Consider the following 10,674-nt stretch of genomic DNA (forward strand, 5'->3'; position numbering starts at 1 on the left):
ATTCAATTGACAATGGAGACTCCTGACTTTGAGGTAAACATTCCCACAACAATATCCCCTACCCCTTCCTTGGTCCTCCATTCTTTATCGTCATCGTCTTTTTTTTTCCTGCTGTTCTTGGGCGTGGATCATCTTTGCGGGATTCCCAAAGTCACGCTCATTGAGAATGAAGAGGAATAAGAAAAATACAAAAAAAAAGCTTGAACAAGTTTATTTTTTGATCGATCTGTCAATAATTATCATTACTTTTTCCCTTAATTCTTCTTATTATTTTGGCTCTCACTCTAGATTGCTTCTCCCCCCACCGATGGCATCTCTGCTCTCGCGTTTTCTTCGCAAGCCGATTATTTAGCAGCATCTTCATGGGACAATCAGGTATGACTAAATAAAAACTTGCCATTATTATTAGCCAGTCATTCTTTCAATACGCGTCGAGTCCTTATTCTTATTATAGGTCAGGATATACGAAATTCAACCCAGTGGAAATACAGCGCCTGTTGCATCTTATGCTCATGAGGCTCCTTCATTATGTGTTACCTGGAGTAAGGTAAATCAAACCACATATTATACGTCTATCTACACACGCGAAAAGAAAAAAAAAAGAAAAGAGAGAATGACTACAAAATATATTACTTTCAACAATACAAAAAAATCTACAAAGAAAGAAAGAAAAAGAAAGAAAAAGAAAGAAAAAGGAACGGAAAGACTGAGACTATGAGACACATTAGGATGGTACAAAAATACTTTCGGGTGGAGCAGACAAGGCGGCTCGCATGTACGATGTTACTACAGGACAATCAACCCAAGTAGCTGAACATGCTGATGCAGTCAAGTGTGTCAAGTTCCTCGACCAAGGACAACAGATCTTAGCTACTGGTAGTTGGGACAGAACCATTAAATACTGGGATCTGCGTTCACCACAACCTATTGGCTCTGTTCAATTACCAGAGCGTTGTTACTCAATGGACTCTGTCGGTAACCTTCTTGTGGCTGCTACTGCGGAACGACACATTTTGTTATTCGATCTGAGCAACCCTACCACAATTTTCAAGGTAATACACACACATAATATATATATATATATATACAAAAACCAGAGGAATTTGGACAACACAATTTAGGTGGAAATGTTAATCACAGAAAAGAGCAGCAAACCATCTCGCCTCTCAAATGGCAAACTCGTACAGTGGCCTGTTTTATAGATGGCAAGGGTTATGCAGTTGGTAGTATCGAAGGCCGCGTGGGCATTCAATACATCGATGAAAAAGAGCAGAGGTAAAAAAAAAGTTTAACTCGATTTGAATGCATTTTGTAAAAATAAGAAGAATGGCAAGCTAATATAATCGAATTCAATCGAATTGAATTGAATTTGTGAACATAGCAAGAGCTTTTCGTTCAAGTGTCATCGAGACGACCAAAAAAACGTGTATTCAGTAAACGCTATCTCATTCCACCCTACTTATGGTACATTTTCTACGGCTGGTGCCGATGGCACCATCAACTTTTGGGACAAGGACTCGAAGCAGAAGCTCAAATTGCTTCCTAATGTCAATGGTACTGTTGCTTGCACAGCATTTAACCGAACCGGAAACATATTTGCATATGCTGTCAGTTATGACTGGACAAAGGTAAATTAAACGTCTTTTCTTTCTTTTCTTTTGGCTTTGTTGGAATTTTAAAATTAATAATGGTAATGGTAATTACAATAATAATCTCGTGCAATATATATATATATATATGTATACTCTTTCTACAGGGATACAAGTTCGCAGGACAAAACCCAACCAATAAAATAATGCTTCACGCAGTCAGAGACGAGGAAGTCAAGCCGCGTCCGTCTACAAGACGATAACTTTTAACAAACAAACAAACAAACAAACAAACAAGCAAACAAACCAACTCCAAATTCGTCGTTTTTTTTTATCCCTTTTCCTTCTACTCAAACTTCACACTTCGTACTTTACACTTCTTTATCTCTCTCTAGCCGCCTCTATCCATCTCTTTCTCATCCTCTTCTTATCTCTTTTGAAAAAAAAGGTTTGCCGATCAATGGGACCTTTTCTTGATTTTATTTTTATTCTAAAGAGATATTAAAGAATAAAAAAAAAGACAAAAAAATAGGAAAGCGTACCAAAAGAACGAAAGATAAAAAAGACAAGGAATATATGAATTGGATTGTCAAGGCAAAAGCTTATTTGATAGAAGCTGTGTCCTGAATTCTCTTTTCCCACACTCCTTTGATAGGTTTGAACCCAAAGGTACGGTTGCGGATTGGCTTGGGACGGGTCGAAGAATCGAGAGAACTGACACTTTGGCCTCTTGGGCGTACACCACTGGTGGTACTGGTTGTGGGTGTAGAAGCACTTGCCTTTAACTCGCCCTTTTCTATGAGCCGTACAACGTGTTCAACACGCGATGGTCTACGACGAGCCAATATGGGAATAACGCTATCGATAGATGCACTTGAGATGCTAGAGCACACCGACATTGAAGGTGATAATGATGGTGGGGATAAGGGACCAAAGAAATCAAGTTCAAGAGGTTCAAGCGGCGGAAGCTGTCGCTGGCGGCGGCGATTACCTAGGCTAACTGGAGTTGATCTCGAATGGGTTGGAGTGGGAGAGAAGGAAGAAAAGTCAGGTAGTGGGCAAAGGTTGTCCTGACAACCCTCGACTGTGTTTGCAACAGGGGTATCGTCCCAAGGTGCTCTACAGTCCATTGACTCTGGCTCATCCGTTATGAAATTCTTGCTTATAGTAGTGCTAAAAGGACTACTGCTGGTAAAGGACAAAGGAGAAAGAGTAGGTGAGGAGGAATTGGAGTTATTGGCGATGGTATTGGTAAAGGGGTGGGTAGAAGGGGTAGAGTTATTATTGTCATTATTATTATTGTCATTATTATTATCCTCCAGACCGAGAAAAATTTCGAGGGGAGTATCCTTGAGACACTCGGTGTCACCAAGAGCAGAAACAGCAATATCAGCAGCATCAGGGCCTGCGATTAATTTGCGGTTAGTAGGTTCGATTGACTGGGGTCCATGGATTTTGTAGATTGTGGAGAGAATTGCATCGAGAACAAAGAGGATTGGAAAGGTAAAGATTGAATCGGGATTGAGTAGTTTTCGAGGGACTACAAATAATTATAATTATACATTTAAGCGTATTTAATTATAGATTGTATTGTATTGTATTATTTTTTATTGTTAGACTCGAGTTTGAAAATAGAGTAAAATATAACAGGCGCTTGTTACCATCAGCCAAAAGAAAGACAAGGAGAGGAAGGACAGAGGTGAGTGGAATGCGTGCCATGTAAGGTAATGACCGTAATTGGGGGAATAAGTAAAAAAATAAAATAATAACCAGAAGAAGAGAAATAAATGTACAAAATAAAACAAAAGAGAGAGAGAGAGAGAGAGAGAGAAAGGAACGAGGTTTGAACAAAGTAAGACAACACGTACAACCATAAAATAGAGCAAACGGTTATTGAACGATCCAAACGACCGTCACAGGATGGACATCTTCATTTTTTGGCTTTAAAGCCTTTTTCAAGGCATTGGCTCTCCTTAACGTCAATCTTGGTGTGTTCAGGGAGTCGATATGTAGCCAATATAAGGGAAGATCGATTAGTCAATTAATTTCCTATAAAGAAAGAGAAAGAGAAAGAGAGAGAGAGAGAGAAAAGAAGTATTGATGACGTTATTTTTTTTATTTATACCTTTTCTTTTTTTTTATTACATCTTTTGAAAGTGTCTGGGTAACACCAAGAATACAATAACTTGCCATTTTTGTACATTTTGATCTTGTCACTAAAAAAATATATATGTATGTATGTATATAAAATCAGGTGAAATATAGGTAATTTTTTTATATATATATTTTATATTTCACTTATTGGTTGCATAATACACTCCACGTTGGCTAGCAATTTTAATACGCAGAGAAGGCGGAAACATAAAAATAATAATAATAAAAGTAAAAATAAAAATAAAATATACATGTGTGTTTGTGTGTGTGTGTGTGTTTAGAATAACTACAACTTTCTCTTTACTAAATATCCAAGTCTATTTTATACCCTTATACTCATCATGGTTCATCCGATGCATCTAGTGCAGGGATCTGACTTTGCCATCAATGTGGAATCGCCTGAAATAGTACTCCATGGCTCTATTGAGGAATCTGCAGGAGTCATCTTACGGGGATCAGTTGTACTCAACTGTACAGAGACTACAAAGATTAGGTCTATTTCACTCAAATTCCAAGGAAAAGCCAAAGTTCATTGGTCAGAAGGTGAGTCAAGAGTACAAAATTAAGATAGTTAATAAACCTGCTAGCTATAGGTATAGGGTCCCACCAACACCACTACAAAGAAGAAAAAGTAATCATTGAACACGACTGGCATTTTTTGCAACCAACTCGCAAGTCCTATCATTTGTCAGAAGGGCACTACAAATGGTAAATATATATATATATATAAGTATATAAGATGGACCCACAGAGAGAGAGAGAGTGTGTGTGTGTGTGTGTGTGTGCGTGTCTGTGCGTTTATTGAATCTAAAATAAAAATAAAAATCTGCAGGGACTTTGAGTTACCTCTGCCTGGAGATTTACCAGAGACCGTTGACCACCAGATGGGTTCGGTTTACTACACACTAAAAGCAGTTGCAGAACGCCCAACATTCTCTTTAAACTACACCGATAAGAAGAAGCTCACAGTAACTCGTGTACTGTTACCTTCGTCGCTAGAATTGACTCAGTCGGTGGCTATTTCAAACGTGTGGACGGACAAGCTGAGCTATGATATTAGCCTGCCTGGTAAAGTATTTTCCACAGGTGCAACCATTCCCATCACATTTGAATTTGTGCCTATCGCAGAAGATCTCAAGGTTCGGTCCATCACATGTTCATTGAAAGAATACACCACACTTTCTTCTGAAGATCACAAAAGGACCGAGGGAAAAGTTCTTCGAACTATCAAGGACAACCTGTCTGTCTCGCTAGATGGCCTGTGGACAAAGACCGAAAATCTAGTATTGGACCACGGATCGCCTCATATCTTGACTGATTCACACAGTGAACTGATTCGAATTAAACACAAGTTAAAGTTTACTGTTGCTCTTGTCAATGCTGATGGTCACATATCTGGTAAGTGTTGGGACACAAGTGCAACAAAAGAAAAAGATAGAAAAAAAACGAGCCAAAGGAAATAGACATATTTTTGCATGTGTTCTGGGCAAATTGGTGTAGTAGTACCATACCAAACTAAAAGGCAAAAAGAAAAGACGTATAATAGAGGGGAGAAAGATAAAGAAATAATAATGATAATGGTGTGTGTGTGTGTGCAGAATATTACATATAATTTTTTAATATTAAAAATCTATTAATATTAATATTATTAATTTTGGTTTATAAAATTACTTCTATTTTCGTTCTTGTACTTAAACTTTATATGCTTGTGTATGTGTATTTTTTTATAAAGAACTAAGGGCTGCTGTGGCTATTATTTTGGCCCCAATAAGTCCAGATGAAGATATAAATTGGTTACCTGCTTATGAAGATGCTTGGAAATCAGCTCCATATGATCCAAGTACTCTTGAAGAAATGGTGGATAGAGGACAGCTACCTCCATCTGTCGCTTACACCCTGCCAAATGCTGCTGCAAGTCAAGCCCACACCTCTATTGCATCTGAGGATTCTGAAGAATTAGGAGACTTGCCCTCTCTCCCGTGGCAGGGAATAGATCTCTCTCGTGTACCGTCCTACACGACGGCCATTCATTCTAGACGGCTCTATAGTTTTTCGGGTTCATTACCGACCTATGACTCTGTGTCTGTACCAGGCAGTAGATCCTAAAAGAGGCTGAATCCCCTATTTGTACATTACTGTATTCAACCTTTTAGCACATAAGAAAAAAAAATTCAATAGAACACACGTTACACACCTGTGCGAGTACCATTAAAAGTGCACTGTAGTGTAGTCGTCAAACATTTTTCTTATAAATTATTAGACACTTTTTTTTGGAATTTTATAATAAATAACATACATGCTTATACTAACTAAATGTTTAGATAATATATTAGCACATATTGTTTTTTTTTGTGGTGCTTCTGCTGCTGTTGGTCACTATATCTACAATATTAAAGAAAGAAAGAAAGAAAAAATATGGCAAAAATTATAGGTAAATTTAATTGTTAATGTTTGATTGACCTTGGTTGAGAAGGTACACCAATATCACCCATACTGGAATAGGATTCTTTTTTTTTTGAAGTACCGAGTGTTGCTCATCAGTAGTCTGGATCAATATCAAGGTCGAGCACAAAAAAAACTACCTGGTAGGGTATCACCATAGATTATGTCCGAGTTATACCATTATTCGAATTATTTTATGTATGTATTTTTTTTTATATCGCTAAAATAACTTGTCGGTAACTGTATTTTGTTCAAGGTTCTTTTCTTTCTTTTCTTTTTCATATTATAACTTGAAAGAAGTGGCTGCGTAGTTATTGTGATTTAGTACGCCCTGATTTGTAATAATAATATTTTCTTGAGAAATATAAGGCAGACTAGATCTTGAGGGAGATTCTTTATTGAACAACACTACTAGAGCATTAATCTAATATAATGCTCCCAGTTTTAATACCCAATAAGACCATATATATATATGTAAAACAGGGTTTATAAAGAAAAGTTAATAAAGTCCCCAAGAAGATAAATGTCCTTTGTTCAGGATCATATTCTAGATTTTATTATTCAATAAATAATTATAGCAATATAAATAAGTTTATTGTATCTAATATATATTACATAGTATCTGTAGGATTCTCAAGCTCTTGATACAGACCTTTTTACTCAACAAATGACGGGTCCAAGCTAACTTCTTCCAAAAACAAATTGGGAGCTATCTTTGATGTTTGATTGCCCTTTAAACAGTTTTGCAATATCTTTGTTGGTTATTTAAATCCATAGACTTAATGGAATATGACTTTTACAGCATTTTCGATTGTATCTTGGCCGTTTTCGACGGTACCACTTCAAAGCCATAATACTCCTTAGACCTTTTTCTTTTTTTTTCTTTTTTTTTCTTTAATTTCAAGACTTATATTTCGAAATCTCCTCCATAATGTTGAGACAATGCACGTACACATCTGGCATATTATAAATAAGAATTCAAATGCCCGCATATTTAGAGGGCAAAAGAAAAGGCGAATATATAAAGGTAAAAAGCACATGCACTCTAAAAAGGATTTAGATTTTGAATAAAAAAGGTTTCAAGTCTCGAAAATACTGCCTCTAAGGAGCAACAGAAAGAAGGTAAATGTAATGATAATCGCGCTTTTTGATAACTTTCGTATATGTATATAAACTAATGGTTTCTCAGCTTGGAAAACACATACATGTCATATAAAATGCAGTTGATAAAAGCTATAATATTGTTAGTAGCCAAGTTTCTTTTTCTTTAGCTGATATTTTCCCCCGCTCGCTAGACTTATTTTTTTAAAAAAAAAAAAAGTGGTGTAAGCTGTCTTTAATCAATCTTAATTACACTTATACCATATATAGCACATGGAATCAAAATTGAAGTGGGTTTTGCGGCTAGTACTTATACTTTAACCGGTTTTCCTGTGAGTACTTGGTCTTGTCGTCTCTTCAGACTTGTATAAAATCTTGTTTAATTAATAAAATTACTATTAAGCATATAAAAAGCACCTAAGCTTTTTAAGAAGAAGAAATTATACTCTACTGTTTTCTTGTATGTTTTAACCCTTTCATATGTCTGTATGTGCGTGTATATATTTTTATGCAAGTTCGAGCTAATTTTTCTTCAAACTGAAATATTCACAAAAAATAATCATATAACGATATGAGTCTGGGAATTTATTATAGCATATTAATCAATCAAGTCAATATTTCTTCATTGATAGTTAACTGAGCTATTTTTTTTTCATACCAAAGCGTGCCAAAAAATCGCGGAAAATAATTGATAAAATCTTAAAATATTATTTGTTTTGATCAATTAAAATGCTATCTTCCATTTCGCATCAATAAAGTATACTGACTAAAGTATAGATATTACAAATCGAATAAAATTCTGGGGATGATTTTCCATTAGCTTTACTCACATGAGTCGAGAAGGTGCAGTGTGTATTCAGTTGGTGAAACCAAGTGCAATCTGAACTACATAAGTGATGCTGACCAACTTGAGAGGTGCTGTAGTAATATTGTGCAGCCAAAAGATTGATTCAACGAAGAAGGGTTGAATGATTCATTTGAGGCTTTTGGTTTCAACGGCATCATTTTTTCGTCATTAGACAGCTTAATTATGTTAATATTGTTTAATTTTTCAAAAATAGGATAGTAGTTAAATATATACATACATAGTCGATTTGATGAAATAAACTACTCGAGTTATTTTCACAGTGATGAATAATTCAGTTTTGGTTTTGACCCTATTTTTCTGATCATGACTACCTCAACTACAATACATTCAATATCGCGAGTTGCTCGAGTCAATGCTCTTAAAATGAAGTTATTATTTGCTAATGTCTTTCATGGATATTTACAAAGCTGATAGTATTACCAGTGGCTAGTTTGCCTTATTCTATTTTTTTCTCCTTCTTTTTCTTCTCCTCATTCTCCACCTTCCCCTTCTTTTTCTCTGTCTCAATTTTGTACATTTTCAATAGCTGTATACTATGTGCGACGGCCATACTGTAGATTTTGATGATTGAATGTCTTTAGTGGTAGCATTCGATGTAGGTAGCAAGCACTTCCAAAGAGGGTTGGAAAGCGTACAGCCGGGATATGAAACTTAGTAACAAAGGATGTGGGAGTAATATACACAACAAAAAATCCAGATAATAGCTAATATAGGGGTCTTTAACTCAATTCAAACTAATGACAACGACCAGAATGACCTATGTTGTCTGCGATGATGCTAGACAATACAAGGAAAGAAAATAATGTGTTTATATTGCCAAGACCAAGGTACTAAACCCTCTACCTCACAGCCTGTTCAACATCATGTATTACATCTTTTTTTTTTCAAGTACTACTGGTGACACCTTCACATAATGCCGAACTGTCTGCTGGTCCGAAAGGAACACCATCACAATCCCAATAAAATAACAATAATAATAGTAATAATAAAGCGGTACTTTAATAACCTATCCAAGTAGTAGTTTCATTCCATGATAGCAGTGGTTGATACTCTGGAAATCAACTGTGGATATAGCATACAATTGGACGATGATATAAATATTACCCAAAAATTCTCTTCTTCAAAACAAACACCATCTTTTTCGTTTCTCTCCCAAAAATTCTTATTCTTTATTCTCAAAGGTTCTTTTTTAGCCAATCAACAGGCCCTGTTGTCTGAGATTAATCAAGCTTATTTTAGTGAAACCATTCCCATCACATTTGAGCCTGTGCCTATCGCAGAAGATCTCAAGGTTCGGTCCATCACATGTTCATTAAAAGAATACACCACTATTTATTCAAAGTTTTTTTTACTATTATTATTAAAAGACATTAATAAGATTTGTTTTTTTGACATATCAAAAGAGATCTCAAGTGTCTCATTAGAGTGCTTGTGAAAGAAGTCTGAAAATCTTGTAATGGACCAAGGATCGTCTCATATCTTGACTAATTCTCAGTATCATTCGAATTAAAAATAAATAAATAAAAAACAAGTTAAAGTTCACTGTTTCCTTTGTCAATGCTGACGGATACATATCTGGTAAGTATTGGGACACAAGTACAAACAAACAGACCAAGCCAAAAAGAATAGACATTTTCGTGCGTTGTATGTGTGTTGTGTGTGTGTGTGTTCTTGGTCAATTGGTGTAGCAGTACCACATTAAATTAAAAGGCAAAATAAGAAAATAAGAAAAAAAAAGACAGCCACATAAAGATAGGAAAGAGCTAGAAAGAGAGAATGATTTTTGTGTGAGTGTGAAAAAAAAATTAAAGAATTTTTAATATTAAAAATCTATTATTGTTATTTGCTATTTTACTATTAATATTAATATTATTAATTTGGCCTATAAAATACTTCTGTTTTCATTTTTGTACTTAAACTCTATATATATACATGTATAATTTTTTAATACAGAACTAAGGACCGCTGTGGCTGTTATCCTGGACCCAAAAAGCCCGGATAAAGATGTGAACTGGTAACCTACTTATAAAGATGCTTGGAAACCAGCTCCATATGATCCCAAGTGTTCTTGGAGTAGTGGTAAACATATTAAAACTGCTTCAATTCATGACTTATGTTCTATAAAATTCTGCTGGAAGTCAAACACACCTAATTTGAAACCAAAGATTTTGAAGAATTAGATAACTTGCCCTCTTTCCCGTGGTAGGGAATAGATCTCTCTCGTGTACCGTCCTACACGACGGCCATTAATTCTAGACGGCTCTATAGTTTTTCGGGTTCATTACCGACCTACGACTCCGTGTCTGTACCAGGCATTAGATCCTAAAAGAGGCACAATCCCTTACTTGTATATTACCGTATTCATCCTTTACCACATAAATAATTCAATAGAACACACGTCACACAACCGTGCACCTCGTTTTGTATTTTTTTTTTATATATATTTTTATTTATTCTTTTCATAAAACCATTAAGGTTCTTGGTTGGTTGACTGGTTGGCTGGTTAGCTGTAATTTTTAT

At 35.5% G+C, this 10,674-nt stretch overlaps 4 protein-coding genes across 4 annotated transcripts; 3 read left to right on the top strand and 1 right to left on the bottom strand.

The window, feature by feature from the left end:
• Positions 1-2,141, top strand: PHYBLDRAFT_135131 (hypothetical protein). The gene is made up of 7 exons (XM_018429699.1): positions 1-33; positions 289-375; positions 455-547; positions 729-1,052; positions 1,151-1,275; positions 1,382-1,628; positions 1,757-2,141. The coding sequence occupies exons 1-7, from the start codon at positions 13-15 to the stop codon at positions 1,850-1,852; spliced, it is 993 nt and encodes a 330-aa protein (XP_018288473.1). The 5' UTR covers positions 1-12; the 3' UTR covers positions 1,853-2,141.
• A 50-nt stretch (positions 2,142-2,191) lies between these two features.
• PHYBLDRAFT_171187 (hypothetical protein) lies at positions 2,192-3,308 on the bottom strand (the record flags this gene model as incomplete). The annotated part of the gene is made up of 2 exons (XM_018436536.1): positions 2,192-3,129; positions 3,251-3,308. The coding sequence occupies 2 exons, from the start codon at positions 3,306-3,308 to the stop codon at positions 2,192-2,194; spliced, it is 996 nt and encodes a 331-aa protein (XP_018288474.1).
• A 776-nt stretch (positions 3,309-4,084) lies between these two features.
• Positions 4,085-5,849, top strand: PHYBLDRAFT_148351 (hypothetical protein; the record flags this gene model as incomplete). The annotated part of the gene is made up of 4 exons (XM_018432072.1): positions 4,085-4,286; positions 4,343-4,451; positions 4,576-5,141; positions 5,476-5,849. The coding sequence occupies 4 exons, from the start codon at positions 4,085-4,087 to the stop codon at positions 5,847-5,849; spliced, it is 1,251 nt and encodes a 416-aa protein (XP_018288475.1).
• Positions 5,850-9,184: 3,335 nt separating this feature from the next.
• PHYBLDRAFT_148352 (hypothetical protein) lies at positions 9,185-10,480 on the top strand (the record flags this gene model as incomplete). The annotated part of the gene is made up of 3 exons (XM_018432073.1): positions 9,185-9,445; positions 10,186-10,233; positions 10,361-10,480. 3 exons carry the CDS (start codon positions 9,185-9,187, stop codon positions 10,478-10,480), a joined length of 429 nt encoding a protein of 142 aa, XP_018288476.1.
• Between the last annotated feature and the right edge of the window lie 194 nt (positions 10,481-10,674).

The sequence above is a fragment of the Phycomyces blakesleeanus genome (genome assembly GCF_001638985.1).
Source record: "Phycomyces blakesleeanus NRRL 1555(-) unplaced genomic scaffold PHYBLscaffold_18, whole genome shotgun sequence".
NCBI classification, from domain to species: domain Eukaryota; kingdom Fungi; phylum Mucoromycota; class Mucoromycetes; order Mucorales; family Phycomycetaceae; genus Phycomyces; species Phycomyces blakesleeanus.

Coding starts and splice junctions, on each gene's coding strand:
- PHYBLDRAFT_135131 (XM_018429699.1), top strand. CDS start 13: ATGGAGACTCCTGACTTTGAG. Junction 1,053..1,150: donor ACCCTACCACAATTTTCAAG/GTAATACACACA, acceptor AGAAAAGAGCAG/CAAACCATCTCGCCTCTCAA. Junction 1,629..1,756: donor TCAGTTATGACTGGACAAAG/GTAAATTAAACG, acceptor CTCTTTCTACAG/GGATACAAGTTCGCAGGACA.